Source organism: Leuresthes tenuis, unplaced genomic scaffold, assembly GCF_036924035.1.
Source record: "Leuresthes tenuis unplaced genomic scaffold, fLeuTen1.0.hap1 SCAF_18, whole genome shotgun sequence".
Classification (NCBI taxonomy): Eukaryota; Metazoa; Chordata; class Actinopteri; order Atheriniformes; family Atherinopsidae; genus Leuresthes; species Leuresthes tenuis.
The window spans coordinates 18,061,722-18,078,915 of NW_027325372.1; the positions used below are offsets into that span (position 1 = coordinate 18,061,722).

A 17,194-nucleotide genomic window follows, 5' to 3' on the forward strand; every position below is an offset into this window, starting at 1 on the left:
GTGCACTAATTTTAGGGCCCAAACTGTCTACCGTAGGGATTTTCCTCAGCAGGAAACTTATTAGCAAAAAGCCTAGATCCGCATAAACCAATATCATTCGACTTGGCTGCCCGTAGGGTGAAACTTACTATGAAGGTTGAATTACCAATTTAAAAGCCCATCCATTTTTATAAATTCCTAATTTCTTTTTTTTTCCCTGCCTGTCTTCAGGGTAACACAGGAGCGGATGGTAAGATGGTAAGTTCAGCTTCAGTTCTTTGAAACTGAATGTTTTGCTTCACGTTCTGCTGATGGTTTGAAATGAAATGTGTCCACATGGCAGGGAAAACCTGGACCAAGGGGATCCGGTGGCAAGGAAGGACAGAAAGGTACAAAGGTAGGAGAGAAAACATGAGCTTTCTCTTACTTTGTTTCCCTCAATGTCAGTTTTATGAACAGTTTGAAACATTGCATTAGAGATGATTGATAGAAATTACAAAAACAGGAAAAACTCCCTTATATTTGCGCAGGACTTGTACTGTGTCTGTTTATCTTTCTGTTTCTCCAAGGTGTTGTTTTGACTTTAGCGACCACTACACATTCTCCTCGGTTTATTATAGCCAATCACAATCAAGCCTGTATCGCCACCTACTGATGACACCACCGAGCCGCGATGATTCCGCCCAAACTTGTTGATAAAAAACAAGCCTAATTAAACTTTTATTTTAAAGACATTCAAAAAAAGTTTATATATAAGGAATCATGGCTATTGAGAGGTTGGAGTTGGAAGCCTTCTGTTGCTCTTGTGTCACTCTGATGTGGCTGATTGCCATTGAGCAAAAAGAGATTACTCCATGTGGTGTCACTCAGTTCTATCCTTCAATGCTCCCTGAACTAACCTGCCCCACCCTTTTTTTTATTAATCACACCACATGATAATTCTAGTGAATTAGAAATTTTAATTAACTCAATGTTCAAGTGAGAATTGTTGCAGTGACACCACTGACTGAGAATAAACTAAATTAACTCGAAAGTGAGCCATATATGACTGACATGCCTCAAACTAAAATAGGAGCAGAGATTGAAATTTTCAATAGTTTTTGGCTAACGTTTTGTGTTAGCATATACATTCTTGATGTTTGCAAATTTTAGGAACACAGCGTTCCTTCTCATTGTGTAAATTTACGTTTTGACTTTTTGGAGTGGGGTTGTGTGAGGTTCTTGGGAGTGTCTTATCTTTAGCAGACAGCAGAGCACTCTGTTTGAAGAAACTGGGGGATTTTGAAGGGTCAGCCAAGCTAGCTGCTGCTCAAATTTTCAGCATAAAAATAATGTTTTCAGTGAAGGCTATATAGTTTAAGTTTTGTGCTAGATTTTCTACATCTTTAGCACTAGGTTTACTCTGTCAATGAACATCAGTATTGCACAGATAAAGAAGTGAAGTGTAAAGAAGCATCTATTTACAAATAAGCATTATAAGTTGTATTAGATGGCAAAATTCTGCTCATCTTCTGTCCGAGTTTTGAGTAGCCGCAAGCTTGGCAAACCAATTAGACCCCCTCCCTGCTTCTTCAAAGTGAGAGCGCTCTGAACGACGTCTTTCGCAGGTAAGATACTTCTTTTTTTACACAGCCCCTCTTAAAAAGGATGAGGGGAAAAAAGAGGAGGCATCATCCCAACGTCATTATCTACTTTGAAGGCAGAGCTTCATAAAAAACCATTTCAAGACAAGACTTAACAAGTTTTGTTTATCAGCTACAGGGTGATGAAATTAGACTTTTTATACTAGGGAACTATTCTTTTCACCAATTTTAGCAGACAATCAATTCTGACCTGCAAAGAGAAATTCACTCTTGGGTTATAGGCTATTTTTCATGTATTAATTTGTTCAAAGTAATTTGAAAAGTAATTTATTGCAAAGAAGAAAAGGAGAAAAAACTCTGCTGATCTTTTAAAGCTTTCAATCTTTCTGGTATGTTTGCAGGTGCATCCCATATAGCTTTGAAATGAATCCCATCTACATGTGCATATGTTTCTTGATAATGTGTTTTCATTCTTCATCTCATTTGATGAACCTTTGGTATCATTTTAATCTCTTCTCTTTCTTTATTCACAGGGAGAGCAAGGGCTACCGGGTGTTGGTCTTCCTGGCCTAAAAGGTGAAAGGGTAAGTGTTGACAAATGTGTTGGTTCTGCATCTTTTAACTTAATTTTCATGCAAACTAACCTTCCTGACTACTTGCGCTTCATCAGGGCGAGTGTGGTACGTGCCAGCCATTGGAAGTTGGTAGCAAACCTGCTAACATCAAGATGCCCGAGGGAACAAAAGGCGAACCTGGCCCTCCAGGTCCACCTGGACTACCAGGTCTCGGGACTGATGGCAAGCAGGTACAAACGATATGTCATACAAATATCTATACAATAGAATTATATTGAATATATATATTGAATATATATATATTTCAATTATATATTCGATATAATACACACACACACACCTTCCTTTAAAGGGCAGTATGATCCCGATTTAGCACCTGAAATGAGCAGTAGACTGTGACTTCAGTAAACAACATAAACATAATAAATATCCCAGATTTTTACTTCAATACCATGTCAAATTGTTATAATGTATTGTCCATAGTATCTTGAACTAAGTTGAATAATATACACTGCATATTACGATAATTTGCTTCATTTTGCTTTACATTCATGAAATGTTTTTGTGCTTTTAGTGTTTATCACTGTATTTGCTCCAAAATCCTGCATGAAATAAAGTAACTTCACTGAATGGAACTTGGCATCAAATCCCTTTTGCTTACAGCCCAGTCTTAGAAAAACTGGATCAAATAAAAAAAAAGAAATAAATTCACAGTGCATACACCATTACACACATTACTGTTCATAGTCAGAATTAGTCACAGAAGTCACGTTGTGCAAATTGCACAGTACCAGGGCACCTTCTTGGCATCCTATTCTGCTGCACAGTAAAACAGATTAACTGCCATCTGTATGAGTGAAAAGTTTGCGATGCTGAAAGATTTCACCCCCAGGGCGAATCATCCCAGAGCGCTTATTGTATAAACAGAATATGCAGAGATTCTTCTTGTACCACAGCGTTGTTGCGAGGTGTAATAAATCAATTTAGGCTCATGTTACCTCTTCCAATTACATTCTGTGTAATTGGAAGAGGTAACATGAGTAACGTGTGTGTTTCTGTGGTTGCTTTTATGTCAACAGGCTCTATTTTACCTGCAGGGAGAGAAGCTTGATCAGTACTTCCAGATTTATGTGCATGTATCTTTGCTCTTACAGGGGCCGACTGGTCTGACTGGTGCAAGAGGAGAAAAGGTGTGTTTCACTTTTTTAGGACTCTTAGAGTCCTAATAAATCTCCTTAATAAAAAGCTGTTCTGTATTTGTGTTTCTCACAAACTTAATGACTGACTGGACCCAGCAAAAAGCTCACATTTAAGCCTGGCTGTCAGGTGACAAATTAAAACCAACTTATCAACTTATCTTGGACATTCTATCAGACGTTTAGATAACTAATTATTCACATACCCACTCCAGTCCTCCCTAAATAATCTCTTTAAAAACCTGAAGGAAGGTAGCTTCAAACAGAAAGACATTCCTGATTAATTTGACATCACTGAAAACCAAGAATGTGTCCGCACGTTGCTCAAGTCAAATTATATTTAAATAATGTTTCACCGAGCTCAAGCAGTCACACATCAGCTCACGTTTTGATTTTGACCACTAACTCTGTTTTGTGGAACATTCTCATCACTTCACCCCAAAAAAAATCTGACATATAAATCTGTCATCAACAAAGTCAGGCTGCTCTAAATCACCTTGAAACTCATCCACAGAAATCACTCAGCCTCAGCTTCAAAGTGCAGCCAGACAGTTACTGGAAATACGGAGACTGACACTTTTGTAGGTACTAGAGGACTAAATAAATCACCAGTTATTCCTTTTTCATAAACCTCTGTTACATCAGCCCAAAACATTGGCCGATGTTTTATAAAGCAGTAAAATAAGAAGTACCTTGTGAAACTTTCTTGTTAACAAACAGGTTATGTTTCCAAAATGCATTGTGGGTTTGTTGGGCATCTATTTAAAATGCTACGTGCACATTCATCTTCATACAATGTTTGTGCAGCCTTTTTAGAGTAGTTAGACATATTGCATTGTTTGCGTCAGTGTTTGCTCATTAGCAGCCTTCTTCGCGTGTGCATAGTGTGAAACAAAAAGAGGGCCAATCCATAAAACCTTTTTCCCTAGTACTGCTAGAGGAGCTTACTGTCTGTTTTTTCCTTCTCATATTTCAATTCTACCAGGGTGAACAAGGAGACCAAGGGGACAAGGGACTGGATGGTGCTCCTGGAGTCCCAGGGCTGTCTGGAGAGCCTGGTCAGGATGGTCAAATGGGCTTAAAGGGAGAGAAGGTACATGAATGTTTGTCTTTGAAATTAGTAGAAGAGGAAAGAAAGACAGAAAATGGATATGCCGGTTTGACTTTATTTTATAAATAGATGCCAGTGGATGACTGCAACTGTGAGCTTCTACACACTGAACACATGAGGAGACCACAACCTGATACCAGACCAAAACCATAGAACATAAAAATAGGACAAAAATTAATACTTAACTCTACTTTTTACTTAAAGGTATATCCAGGCACTCTTCAGAAACAGCCCACATAGATGGTGCTGTCTGATATTTCTTCTCTAGACTCGTCATTGTCCCAGCGACTGCATGTCTCCACGTGGTTTTGAAATGTAGATTTAAATTTACTGTCTGTTTTTCCACGTTCTAACCTTAGAAACTTTTCATGAAACAACCCAGATCGCAGTTCACACGTGTTATGCATTACATTGGCTAAATTTGGATATCAGCGTGTCGAGATGGAAGGACATGTGAATCAGACGTACAAGACAGCATTATGTGACAAATGTTTCACTTCTACCAGCTCATTGGACATGAAACGGCAGCAAACTGTGGGAATATATTAATGAAGCAACTTTTTGGAGGTTCCAAGCTTTACACAAGTGGATAGTCAGGATATTTGTCGAAAGAAAAAAAGGTTTATGTCCAAAACTGATTAATCTGTTAATTGCCTGGAGATTTTCTTGTTTCGTTGCCTTGATGTTGTAGTTTTTCAGTTGTTCTTAGAATTGATTGTACCTGCTGTGGTACAGTCACACAAATATTTCTTTCCAAAAGTAAATCACCTGTGCAACCACCTATGCACAGCACTTATGTACTTAGCAAAGTTGTGTAGAATCCGCTGAAATGCCAACCGAGGGTCTCTTCAGGGGTCAAATTAGTGCTGGTATAAATTGTAGCATCTGTGCGTTGTTTAAAGTCCCGTTCCTTTCCACAACTTTGATCAAGACCATAGTTCGGATTAGTCTGCATGACTTGTGCAAACATAGATTCCTAGTGTTTAAAAGTAGAAATTGATTAACTACATGGGGCAACTGACTTTTCATAGTAAACAAACTAGATTGGTGTGAAAGCTTGTTGGATTATGGTTTGGATTTATCTATTTTTTATTTTTCCCAAGGGGGATGCGTGTACCAGCTGTTCTTCCTCTGGCTCTGTGGTGGGTGATGGTACAGCTGTACCAGGCCCCAAAGGAGAGAAAGGAGACCCTGGGCCCCCAGGAGTAGGAAAGCCCGGCAAAAATGTGAGGGAATTAATTTTTTTTGGTTTACTTTCACGTCTCTGCCACTGGAATTACTAATGTTCAGCTCACAAATGTTTTTTTGTTTTTTTTTCAGGGAAAAACAGGTTTACCAGGTGTGCAGGGGCCCTCTGGTCCCAAGGGAAGCAAGGTAAGATGTCCATTTTTTTGTTTGGTCGTGTTTATAAATACACAGAGAGTTGTCTCTTCATGTGGTCTATTTTGCCCCTTGTAGGGAGAAGCCGGAGCTGCAGGAGTTGGCCTTCCAGGACCACAGGTGAGGCTGACTTATCCTGAAAACACCTAAGAGTAACTTTTACTGCCTCACAGATCAATCATTACCTTTCCCAGTAAATAACAATCCAAGAGTAATCCTGGGGTCTTTCTGTCTCAGATCCATTCTTTCATTCATTGTGGAATAATTGCGTGATGTGTGGTTGACTTTGGGAAATCAGTGCTTGTGTCAAACTTCTTCTCCTCAGACCACCTAAACCTCTTGCTTCTCTTTGTATTTATCTTCTGTTTGTGTGTCACAGGGCGTCGATGGACCGAAGGGGCTCCCAGGACTTGTAGTAAGCTTCTCTCATACTTCTGAAATATATTCTTTCAATTGTCCATGTTCAGAAATTAGTTTAATCTGAGTTTTTTTTTTTTACAGGGATCTACTGGTGTCAGAGGACCTTCTGGTCCCATTGGCCCCGCAGGAGAAAAGGTAGCTTTAAGCAGAGGAGTTTATTGTGTAATAATCACACCAATATCAAGACGAAGCCTGCTGACACTTTCACTTTGGATGTTTCCTGTTCACAGGGCTCCAAAGGTGACATCGGGCTTCCTGGGCCACAGGGACCAATGGGCTTTGGAGCAGCAGGGCCTCCGGTAGGATATAAATATATCTTTTGGTATGGGCTTTTGATGTATTCCTAAACAATACACCTGAATTACATTTTGACTCACAGGGTATAGATGGAGCCCCCGGCCCCTTAGGGCTTCCAGGAGCTGATGGCAGACCGGTGAGTTGTCTCGTTCCTTTTATTTTTTGCATGTTTTTGTTCATGTTTATCAGCAACATGATGAAGAAATTCAAGTAGCAAACTAAACTCCATTTCAGCATCTTGTTAGAATTTTAATTCTCTTTGAGCTTCTTTGGGAATTGTCCTTGATTTGGGCAGTATTTACCCAAGGATGTCTGCCTGGATCCATAATAGAGGCAATGTCTGCTCCCATCTCATCCTGCATGCCCTGATCTGCACTCAGCGCACCGCCCTGTGAGCCTTACTCTGAAAAAACAAAGCAAGAGTAACTAAGTGTTTGTCTTTGTGTGTGTGTGTGTGTTTTCTCTGTCTGCTTCTCTTGCAGGGACTTGATGGAGCTAAAGGGGACAAGGTAAGTCTACCGTTTTGTTTTGGATGACGGGAACTGGAGGGCTTTGAATATAAGGGGGCGGAACAGATGGTAATCACGAGAGATGGCTCAACACTCCGCCAACCCCACTTTTCCTCAGACACACACAAACACTTGCGCCGACACACACATGCCCACGTCGACCGGGGGCCACAGATAGAGCAGCAGTGGCGGTGACAAGTGTACTGTTGCCGGCGGACCAGGAGTTTTGTGGGCCCGAGGAGAGAGCATGTGTACGAGACTATTAATTACAGCATGCATCAGAGCCACCCGTCCAGGCTGTCACTGAGAGGAAGGGAGAGATGAAGAAGCAAATGAGGAAGGGCTAAAGGGTGTAAGATAAGGGATCAAAGCGCCTCATGAAGACTGAATTAAAATAAAGAATTAAGTTGAGAAAGAAGGAAAAGAGGAGAAAGAGCAAATTGTAATATTTGGGATCTTCATAGTCTGCTCCGTGTATGTTTGCTGTGGCTGACGGAGCTCATGCATGATGACATCATGTTTGGCAGAGGAGCTACAGCAAAAACTGTCTTATGTATATTCCTCTTGACTTCCTTGCTGTAACAGAATAGTTTTGGTGTCGACTGAGAACTCACTTTTGCAGGCTCTGTAAAGAATGTCACCTTATGGGTCTTTTTTTTTTATTATGTGTATTTCAGGGCGAACCAGGAGAATGCAACTGCATCCCGCCAGGTTCTACCAGTGTTGGCGGACCTGTGAGTTCACACCTGCGCAGACACTTGCACAAACTCAAGGAAACACATGCGGACATGCTGTTAATTAAAAGAGCATTTCTAGAAACACTCTCAGAGGGTTAAGTCTGACTCTACAGGAGATGTATTGAGGGGGGGAGAGAAGTCTGTCTTTCAGCAGTTTGACATTTGTTGACATTTATTTTTAACTTCACACTGTGCACCTTTGCTACTCTGATTCAGACTTTTCTTGCCTTCCAGGGAGCTCCAGGAACTGCAATAAACATGTGGCAGCCCGGGCCTCAGGTCTGATCTGTCAGCCAGCTGTCTGACAACTTGGGCATTGTTTGAAAGCTTTGTTCTTACCTTGCAAACTTTGTTTAGAAAATCCCAGCAGTCCTCAATTTCTTTAGTTGACTGCGAGTGTGGGCGTCATTGGTAGCTTTGCTTTCATCTGTTGCAGGGCCCCCCTGGACCTCCTGGCCCCCCTGGTCCCCCTGGGCAGCAGGGAATAAATGGAATCCAAGGACCCCAGGTAAGAGACAGGGCCAATCGAATGGTGATGAGAACATTTCTTCAGTTTGATTCAGGAGCTGCTCCTTTCACCTGAATTGAACTGGAAGCTACTTAACAGTGCTGATGGGAAGTTCTCAGACTCTTTTGAGTTTTCCACATTTTCTTTTGTTTTATGCATGACATAAAATAGATGCATCTTATTTTCTCTCATCAATCTGCACATACTTCTCCCCAGTGGCAAACAGTGTTTTGGAGTGTTTTGCGAATTTATTACAAAACAAAAGATTTATTTGATTTACAAAGAGTACTGTTCAAAAGTTCTGCGCCGCCCCTCATTTCTTTATACTTTTTTAATCAGACTCAAGGCAGTTTTTTCAAGGCAGTCTTGAGCTATAGTTCTTCAGGCTTTATGAAGGTCTTTCCTTGTCCTTCATGAAAGTTTTTCCTTGGACATTGGCAAATTTTTCACTTATTTCATCTCAGTCCTTGTACCTGACCACTTTCAGAGGAATGTTGAACCTTTTTAAAAGTTTTACCAGATATCCAACATAAAATATTCAGCATAAAATGCACCTAACTTAAGGAATTAACCTGTTGTGTCTATACATGATAGACAAATAGAAAAGAAAAGGCATGTAATTTGTTTCAGCTTCTTAAGGTAAATCAACAAAAAATGCCAAAGACACAGTTTGACAGACAGAAAATGGTATTTATGAACTAAAAAGGGATTCCGAAAGAGCTTTTGGACAAAAACCTGGTATGTCCCTGCATGATGTGGCTCCTGAAAAGTTTGAGTTAACTATATATATACATACAGCGAATGAACAGTCTCTGAAAATGATGCTTTTAAAACACAGGACCTGAGCGATGCATCTGGTCCCAAAGTAGATCCATCTACTGTTCACACAAGCCTTGTCAGAAATGGTTTCCTCTGTCAAGAAGCCATTCTTAAGAAAGAGAAACAGGGAGGAAAGGCTGAGGTATACTAATGACTCGACTGGACTGAAAAGGCAACCAACATCCAAAGAGGAGCTTTGGGTAATCCTTCAAGAAGCCTTAGGAACTATTCCTGAAGACGACTTAAAGAAATCACGAGAAAGCTTGTCGAAGAAGGTTCAGACTGTGTTTGGAGAATAAAGGTGGTCATACCAAATATTGGCTTTCAAACTTGTATTTTACAAACTCCATTTTGGCCTCATAAACAATTTTTTATCGATATTTTCACATGTTTTGAAAAATCGCTGTGCTGAATTTTTGTTTTTCCTGGCGGAAATAAGTGGCGGCTCAATACTTTTGGCTGTACTGTAGGTAGTCAGACTTTCACTCATTAATAATTAGTTGAAACATCCTTGGCTGCCATTAATGCCAGAAAGCTTGGAGTATCTTTCCTTTGGAAATTTCTTTTCGTGTTCCTTGCAGAATAATTCAAACTCAAACAGGTTTAACGAGGAGTGTCTCTCCAGTCTTTGGTTCACGTTCAGACACTAGCTGGATCACTCTTGGGCTTTTATGGAGTTTTCCCACAACCTCTCTACTGTATTTTCTTGGCGGTACAGCCTGAGATGTTTTTTTTCCCCCATCAGTCTTTGTCTCCAGTTTCCCAGTTCATAGAAATGATGCTGCCACTGCCATGTTTAACTAAAGGGATTTTAAGTGATGGTCACTACTTTTCTCCACCCACAATGTTAGGGTTTTGGCCAAATCATCCCATTCTTATCTTATCACAAAAGAGAATTTAGCTTTTTATGATGTCATTCAGGTGCCTTGCGGTAGCTTTCCAGCTGGCTGTCATATTTTTTTTGCCGAGGAATGGCTTTTCTCTGGTCACTCTGCCAGAAAGACCTGATTATGAAAGCGTCTCACCAATGATTGTTTTCAACTCCTCGAGGAACTCGATGACCATTGGCTTGTTGGTTGTGTGTATGACCAAAGCCCATTTTAGAATAATAGAGCCTGCTTCCTACCAAAGATTTGTGCCTTGACACAATCCTGTCTGACAGGTCTTCAGACAGTTCTCTGAGTTCCGCTCTGATATGTGCCATTAATATTCCTATATAGACAGATGTGTGTCTTCTCAATTCTTTCCCATGAATAAATGTTGGCACAAGCAGGCTCGAGTTGTGTTGTAGAAACATTGTAAGGATACGAGAAGGATGCATCAGAGAGGCATTTGTCATAAAACTTTGAATTATCTGTGTAAAAGGGATTTTTTTTTTTTTTTAGTCTTTTAAGTTTATGAATAAACACTCGAAAAACCTCTACTTTGCTTTGTGATTGTGGGGTATGGTGTGTGGTCTGATGAGAAAATTTTGAGTTCATGTTAAGATGAGTTTGAAACATAAAACATAGAAACTTGAAATGGCCTGTTAACTTTCTGGCAGCACATTATGTTGTAAGCTTTCAGCTTGGGCCTTTGGGTACATGTAAAAAAGCTTTAACATGCTTCGCATCCCTCAGGGTGAGTAAAGTCCATAATGTGCATGTAGGAAATGGACTGACAATACATGAAGTATTTGTGCTAAAGCTTGGACATAAATAGGTTAAGGAGCAAATCGAGTTGATAAAACGCACTAACCCATCTGGTGCTGTAAGCTTTAACCTGCGTGGGAAGCAACCGAGCAAGCTTTTCCGAATGTCTACCAAGACATGAACAGTTATTTGAAGGTCTGGCTTTAAACGAGAAAGTCCACAAACCGATGCAGTGATTATTTAAAGAGTGAATTCAATTAATTGTTTTTTTAAATTAAACGGACCTTCAAATAAAGTGATATTCTATGCTGCAAGAGTCAAAGGTATGAATGAGGCACCAGAACAAGTGAATGGATTGAGGAGGCCATGTCTTTGGAAAGGGTGCATTGGTGTTCATTTACGAACTCAAAGTAGTTTTCAATGCTAACATGCTGTCTTTGCAATTAGATTGATAAAAATTTGTCAGGGTTTTAAGGCTTTTTTTTTTTCAAAGTTCCGTAAGACATGGCAGTAGAGGGAACAGTTTCATCATTTTGACCCTGGCCCTTTGACTTTGCCTTAACCATTGGTGGAGATGGGAGTGGCTACCCCTCGCTTAGCAACAAACAAGTTCAACCTCAGTTCCTTCTTTCAGGGTATCCCTGGAAGCGACGGGATACCGGGGAAACCGGGTTTGCCTGGAAATATCGTAAGTAATATTAGAGAGAAAAGGAGGAGAGGCGGCTCTTATCTACTGATTCAACATGTGGGATCTAATGTATGAATGATGCTGAAGCACAAACGAAAAAAAAAAGAAAATAAAGTGTCCAAGTGTTTGGAACTGGGAATATAAAACAAGATGGTCCAACACTTCCATGTCTTTAGGTCTCTAATTAACAATGTCATGGAACAAATACAATGGTGTGATCTGTAAAAGAGTTTTCTCTTAAATTGATATTTTCTGTCATAATTGAAGTGGTTTAGATCCCCATGTCTCATAAATCATATTGCAAGTATATCGTATGTTTGAGTTTCTAAAATTCTTGTTTTCACGAGTTTGAACGCAATTCAATTGCTGTTTTTGTACTTTTTGGTGATTGCTCTTTTCTCCGCAAAGAAAAGACACACAAAATGAATCAAGCTTATGTCAATACAGACAAAGGACTCATAAACTTGATATGCCTGCATGTCACAGAGGCTGTTCATATTGTGCGATATAGCCTGTCATTATCCATCCTCTTGTATGTTTGTAATCTCAGACGGGATTATGTGTTACTGGATAATACAGTAAGTATTTTACAGTAAATGCAAGGCCATCAAAGGGGGAAAAAAGTGAGTGAGTGTTGAGAATGCATCTGTGGTTTCTGATTGCATTTGTTTTTTTCTTTTTTGTTTCTTACAAATGTGTTTATGGTGTAATTTCATTATGGGAACATCAGAGCGGATCTCCAGCCAACACTCAAGGAGAACTTCACCTTCAGCAAAAAAAATAGTCTTTTGTGTGTTTTGGGGAGTGAAAAGGGAGACTAATGTGATAGAAACTGTGAAGAGAAGAGAGTCGATTGGTTGTACACTTAGCAGCTCTTCTGCTGTTAAAATGAATGCACACACAGCTATAATCTGCATACTAAAATGGAGATTCGCATCCAGAGGAGGAAGGAATGACATTTTCTGGAATTTCTCTGGGTTGCCACTTAACTTCAGACCTATTATTGAATTGCTTGCAGGGGCCTTGTTGGCACTCTCTGTCATCCATACACTCACATAAATGCATATGTCCGGATTTAGCTTTTTGGAAATGTCTTTTTCTTAAATCCCATTAGCTCCTTTTTTTTCATGGTTCTGCAGGTATTATCTCGCTGAAAGTAGCAGCTTGGCTCGCAGGATGCTCACAAGCTGATTTGTCTTTAAAACGTAACAGTCGCTGCCCTGAGGTACCACTAAGTAAGCTCTTTGCAGAGTGCGACAGAGGAAGACTGCACAGTGGCGTATAATTAAAGAAAGCGTTCTTTTTGAGCAGGATCCGCTAATGCACAAGGCCTCGTTCTAACTCGTACAACAGCTAATAGCGTGCAGAATAAAATTGCCTTTCTAGTTAATAGCTATAGTTTCAATAAGGTCAAATGGGTCTATAAAGATGTTGGAAGCAGGCCATGTGATTCTGACAGACTTTCTCAGAGGGATGGGTACCCCAGCTTTTTTATGGAGCTGACTTTTGTAGAAAATCAGTTTTATTTTTTGTAGAACTTAGAGTGAACAGTAGAAGCTCTTCCATCTCTAAGTGTGGCCTCCTGTCATGTCCCTGTTATAGACCAGGAACACAGCTATATAACAAAGCTTCCGTTGCCTTCTTTTAAAAAAAACTTCCTGCGTCTGCATGGAGCTTCCTCCCACATTCCAGCTCATACAGGTTAGCTTGATTAACTATGAGTGCAGATGGTTGGATCTCTCGCTGTGCTAGTCCTGCGACTGATAGCTGACCTGTTCAGGGTATCCCACTTCTCGGTTAGTGTGAACTATAACCCAGTGGAAAAGAACAACTCAGCATTGACTTAATGAAGCAGAAGGACTCAGTTCTCATCTGGATAAGAGTCTTGGTTAAATCATAGTCAGGTGGCAGGTGGTTTTGACATTTTGTGCTGATTCCTACACAGACACATTATTATTTGGAAATGTTAAGGTAATTTGCACCAGATTTTCTGACAACACAGCTTTTCGGTGATGAGGTGAACATAATCCCATCTAGCGTGTGGTTTCAAACAACTCTGTGAAGTGGTAGTTGAACAGCAACTTGGCAATACAAGCATAAATGGAAGAGAGCTGTCATTAGTGGCAATATATTGTGTAAAACACAAAAAATACAGTAATACCTGTATTTTTCTAACTTTTGCATGTCAGAATGCCTGCATTGAGAAAGGTTTGTTACCGTTTGGGCAATTACTTTGGGGGAAAAAAATTCTAAACTTTTTTTCTTGTGTTTGTGTGCAAAAAATTAAACTATTTCCCTTAGAAATCTCAAAATCATCTGTCCTTTTCTATATATATATATATATATATATATATATATATATATATATATATATATATATATACATATGTTACACTAAACTTGAGGAAAAGAGATTGTTCTAATGTGATTTTTAAAGTATGTGGTGGCTGAGCGTTACAGCATTTGGAGAAAACCACAGGGTAACTTTGTGCTTTTTCAAACGTGGATGAATTGAGTTCGATAACGTGTTTCTCCTAACGGTTCTGGTGGCATCAATTCTGAAATAAGTATTAACTGAATTCCCATTTTCCTCTGTAGATCCACACCAGACCGGACCAACTGCCTCAAGACGCTACTGGAACATACAAGGATGTAAGTAAAGAACATTAAAATGGTGCATTTTAAGGTAAAGGGGGATTTGCTGTAATGCTTTTTTTTTTTTTTTGCCAGAGTTTGGCATGACAGCTGTTGATCGGCATGCTTCTGTATACACATGTACATGGTCACATCTGTGCATGTTTCCATGTGTATAACACAGGAGGAATGTGAAGGAGACTGTTCCCTGGGGTTGCCAGGGGTGCCAGGCATGGCTGGTGCAAAGGGTGAGAAAGGAGACCAGGGCAAGCCTGGTGCTACCCCCTTGGACAGCTGTGACAGGGTGAGACATGGAGGGAGAACTTAAGAGTTTCTTGCTGAAATATCTTCAGTCTCACTGCATGATTCTCCAGACTTGGAATCCTATGCAGTGTCACTAATAGTGCAGTCTCTTTATTGTTCTGCTTTGATTAATGCAAAATGACAGTCCATCATTTTGTATTGTGTTCAAGTGTGCATGGCTTGATGAGATTTTTTTCTCAGTGTGACAGACAGACATTCCTCTGATAACGTATCTGCTTTCAGTGTTTGGAGAGACTGCAGACAGAACAGGCCACGCAACCAGCGGTTAGTTGAAATCCCGGCCGTATTAAAGATATGCATTAGTACTCGTGCATAACTGCACAGACACCCATGCATACTTGTTTTTATTTATTTATTTATTTTTTATTTGATTCACAGGTCGATCGATCCTGCACAGGAGCTCCTGGAATTCCAGGAACCCCTGGATCCCCAGGAATCAGAGGGGAATCAGTGAGTTTCCCTCTGCATGTGTCTTCCTTTTTTTAAATATGCATATCCAAACAGCCTTAACGGAGATTAGATTATATCTTCTCCTTCCTTTATCTTTACGTCAGGGTACACCAGGAGAAAGAGGGATCCCTGGAACACCAGGTATCATGGTAAGGGTTCATTCTAAACTGGAACATGAGGCAACATATGTCTTCCCAGAAAGCTTGTTGTATAATAGAGAAAGAAGTTCACTTTGCCAATTTTTTTTCCTTTTTTTTTTGTGAAAGACAATTTCCTTTATAGTCGTTACAATTGGAAGCTGTAATGTTCTGAAAACTCCATCTACTGGATTTGCCGACAGTGCCCATAATGGGAATATTCGAGAATTTCAAGACCTACCTTTCACTCTGAGAAATTAAGTGAAGAATATATTTTTTACAAAATATGTTCGGAGTGCATTGTAATCACTGCCTTAAATTAGTTTGACAGAACTTCTGTGATAGAAAAGAGCCATTTCTTTTTTTTTTCTTGTTTTTTTGCTTAATTTTAGGACAGAACTGCTGGGTTTTTGTCTCAAAGCTTACATTTGACACAAACGGAGTACATGTCTGCCACTTCCCGTAGCTTCGCAGAGCCCCCTGCTGGTGAATTTTGTACAGTGTGGTTCAAATCACTAACATCCCTGATTCCCGCGACACACATCGTCTCTGTGTTGCGATGCTCCCTTAATTTTCAGAAACAAATTAAAACCTTTTATCAGAGGTGTGGACTTTATGTTTCTCAGATGGCTCAGCTTATCTCAGGTGTTTTAAAGTCTTCCTTTTATTTTCTATCCACAGGGGCCTCCTGGTTTTCCAGGTCCTCAGGGCCCATCTGGTTTATCTGTAAGTTCCACACACGTGTTCACACTTCATTCAGTTTTCTTGTAAAGCATGAAGGTACAAGTAAGAGTAATAATAGCCCATTATAAGAAACACAATTCACCTGAATGTAGTGGTAGTATTCATTGTATTGTAATCACCTCGTTCCAACAAGTAACATTATACTGTGTCACAGAAGTGTGATTAATGGAGCAGAAAAAGGAAGAAAATTACACAAACTTAACTTTAATCTTTGGAATTTGAGCCTAAAACCTTGACTACACACAATTTTATGGGAAATATTCTTAAAAATACAAACCTTAATCTTTAAGATCTTAATCTTCAAATACTTTTCGGTTTCAAATTTAAATCTGTATGGCATAAAAAGCTTATTTTTGCTTTCTTTTGTTTCTTTCAAAAGAGAATCATAGAGCAGCATGAAATGGAAATCTTGATTAATCTTGTCTTTTTTCTGCCTTTCCCTCCCAAACTCCGATCACCTCATTCCTAAATTGAGCCACCCTTGATTATTCCATCTTTGCTATCTCTCCATCTCCCTGCCTCTGCGTGCCATTTTTAATGAAAGTTATTTCTGATGAGGAAACGATTTGGTTGCCTGTCTCTCTAGTTGTTCAATTATTCGCCCGTCAAAGAGATGGAGAGTGTGATGGCTGCGCAGAGAGAGCCCTCCCTGGCCCCTTTCCCCTCGCACAGATTTATTGTTTTAGGAGAATGGAGGTGCTAAATGGTTTAGCCGTGTGATTGCTAAATGGAATCTATTTGCAGCGTAGTAGCACATCTTAGCAGGTGTTTGGCCTGTGCGGTGTTTGTGACGGAGAGGGAGACGAGTACGACCCGTATTCAGTGGTGAGGCGGTTGCTCACAATAAGCAGCTATCAGTTAGCTTCTCCTCACAATGATCAGTAAGCTTTTCGTGAATTACAACCCCTGAAAAACACTCTCAAAGAACGAAAGAATGTTATAAGGACGCTCTCAATATTCACCAAAGTTTATCAATTTATTCCTAATATATCCTTTACATTATCATACGGCACATTTTCAGCGGTTGGGACCATTTAAAAAAAAGATGATAAGAACATTGTGTCCTTGTTTCCTTCTTATATTCTCATTTCTGAAAAACTTCTCTCTCTTCTCTGTTCCTCCAGTTCTCATCTGTCTTTGCCTATAGTACTGGAGCTGTTGCTAAGCAACAGCTCACACTAAAAGTGCATATTAATATTTACATCAAAATAGCATTAATTTTACTGTGTGACAGGCAGGTTGTAAAACAGCTTTTTAGTACACCTTGTCTTGCTCACATATGGTTAATTTTCTTGGTTTATTTCCCCCCTGATTTTTTTTTCCATGTAGTTTGTGGAATAGAAAATGAATTGGGCTTTAGTAAAATTTGCATCTGACTTTGCAACAGGGCAGAAGATTATGAAAAAGAAGGGATGAACATTTAAAATGATCATTATCGTCTGTGTGAACTAGCAGCCCTGCTGCAGTGACAG

At 39.8% G+C, this 17,194-nt stretch overlaps 1 protein-coding gene across 1 annotated transcript in view; it reads left to right on the forward strand.

Moving 5' to 3' along the window:
• col16a1 (collagen, type XVI, alpha 1) overlaps positions 1 to 17,194 on the forward strand; it is a 73,314-nt gene that overhangs the window by 43,002 nt on the left and 13,118 nt on the right. Inside the window, exons 26-49 of the mRNA XM_072370603.1 lie at positions 211 to 237; positions 323 to 376; positions 2,096 to 2,146; positions 2,233 to 2,367; positions 3,292 to 3,327; positions 4,319 to 4,426; positions 5,548 to 5,670; positions 5,765 to 5,818; positions 5,903 to 5,944; positions 6,204 to 6,239; positions 6,326 to 6,379; positions 6,475 to 6,543; positions 6,624 to 6,677; positions 7,024 to 7,050; positions 7,728 to 7,784; positions 8,022 to 8,066; positions 8,224 to 8,295; positions 11,380 to 11,433; positions 14,032 to 14,085; positions 14,252 to 14,371; positions 14,614 to 14,655; positions 14,770 to 14,841; positions 14,946 to 14,990; positions 15,660 to 15,704. Of these exons, the coding sequence (XP_072226704.1) occupies positions 211 to 237; positions 323 to 376; positions 2,096 to 2,146; positions 2,233 to 2,367; positions 3,292 to 3,327; positions 4,319 to 4,426; positions 5,548 to 5,670; positions 5,765 to 5,818; positions 5,903 to 5,944; positions 6,204 to 6,239; positions 6,326 to 6,379; positions 6,475 to 6,543; positions 6,624 to 6,677; positions 7,024 to 7,050; positions 7,728 to 7,784; positions 8,022 to 8,066; positions 8,224 to 8,295; positions 11,380 to 11,433; positions 14,032 to 14,085; positions 14,252 to 14,371; positions 14,614 to 14,655; positions 14,770 to 14,841; positions 14,946 to 14,990; positions 15,660 to 15,704 (1,476 nt within the window). The remainder of the gene's footprint in view (positions 1 to 210; positions 238 to 322; positions 377 to 2,095; positions 2,147 to 2,232; positions 2,368 to 3,291; positions 3,328 to 4,318; positions 4,427 to 5,547; positions 5,671 to 5,764; positions 5,819 to 5,902; positions 5,945 to 6,203; positions 6,240 to 6,325; positions 6,380 to 6,474; positions 6,544 to 6,623; positions 6,678 to 7,023; positions 7,051 to 7,727; positions 7,785 to 8,021; positions 8,067 to 8,223; positions 8,296 to 11,379; positions 11,434 to 14,031; positions 14,086 to 14,251; positions 14,372 to 14,613; positions 14,656 to 14,769; positions 14,842 to 14,945; positions 14,991 to 15,659; positions 15,705 to 17,194) is intronic.